This window comes from Cyprinodon variegatus, unplaced genomic scaffold (assembly GCF_000732505.1).
Source record: "Cyprinodon variegatus isolate N-32 unplaced genomic scaffold, C_variegatus-1.0 Scaffold713, whole genome shotgun sequence".
Lineage (NCBI taxonomy): Eukaryota > Metazoa > Chordata > Actinopteri > Cyprinodontiformes > Cyprinodontidae > Cyprinodon > Cyprinodon variegatus.
This window is the reverse complement of record NW_015151166.1, coordinates 196733-197408: the sequence shown is the minus strand read 5'-3', so window position 1 is coordinate 197408 and position 676 is coordinate 196733. Positions and strand designations below refer to the sequence as shown.

General features: G+C 35.1%; 1 protein-coding gene across 1 annotated transcript in view; it reads right to left on the bottom strand.

Annotated features, from left to right (window-relative positions):
- The window catches only part of utp18 (UTP18 small subunit processome component), an 11377-nt gene that overhangs the window by 2974 nt on the left and 7727 nt on the right, over nt 1–676 (bottom strand). Inside the window, exon 5 of the mRNA XM_015394875.1 lies at nt 495–589. Coding sequence (XP_015250361.1) covers nt 495–589 — 95 coding nt within the window. The remainder of the gene's footprint in view (nt 1–494; nt 590–676) is intronic.

The following is a 676-nucleotide window of genomic DNA, read 5'->3' as shown; positions in this document are numbered from 1 at the left end:
GTTTGAGAAAATATGGGAATCAGGAAATTATCTATAAACCAAACTGAACGACTGTTGTTCTCTACTTCAAAAACACTTTAGATTTTAAAATGGAAAAAACGTTCTAATTTTTATATTATTTATTGAAAAAGTCAATGTATAACATGGATGCATAAAAACCTCATTTTATTTCAGTGTTAAATTCTGTTTAAAGTAACAGATTATAATAAAAAATGTCTCCAGACATTTACTGGTTGATAATTTTGTTTTCTTTATGATTTTTAATTTTTAAATCATGAATCTTGGAGAATCATGTTAATGTGCCTCAATTTAAATCTAATTGTAGATTTTTTCTACAGTGAAAAAAAAGAAGAAAAAAAAAGAAGCTTCCCATAAATCAAGTAAAGCTGAGATCTCAGAGCTTCTCTGCAGCCTTGAACGCATCATCTCCCTTGTGTTCCGTCTGCAGCTTTGATTCCAGCACACCTGGTCTGCAGAGAGCTGTTGATCTGAACGGTTCTGATCAGGTTCTGATCAGAACCGTTCAGATCAGCAGAACACGGGTGTGTGAGCGGGAAGCGGCTCCTTTCCGTCTGTTTGCCTCCGTCATCTTTAAAGGAATAGTACACCCAAAACATGATTAGCCTTCATTTTCTACTCACCCCCATGCTGAACAACACTCTGGAGTACTTTTTTG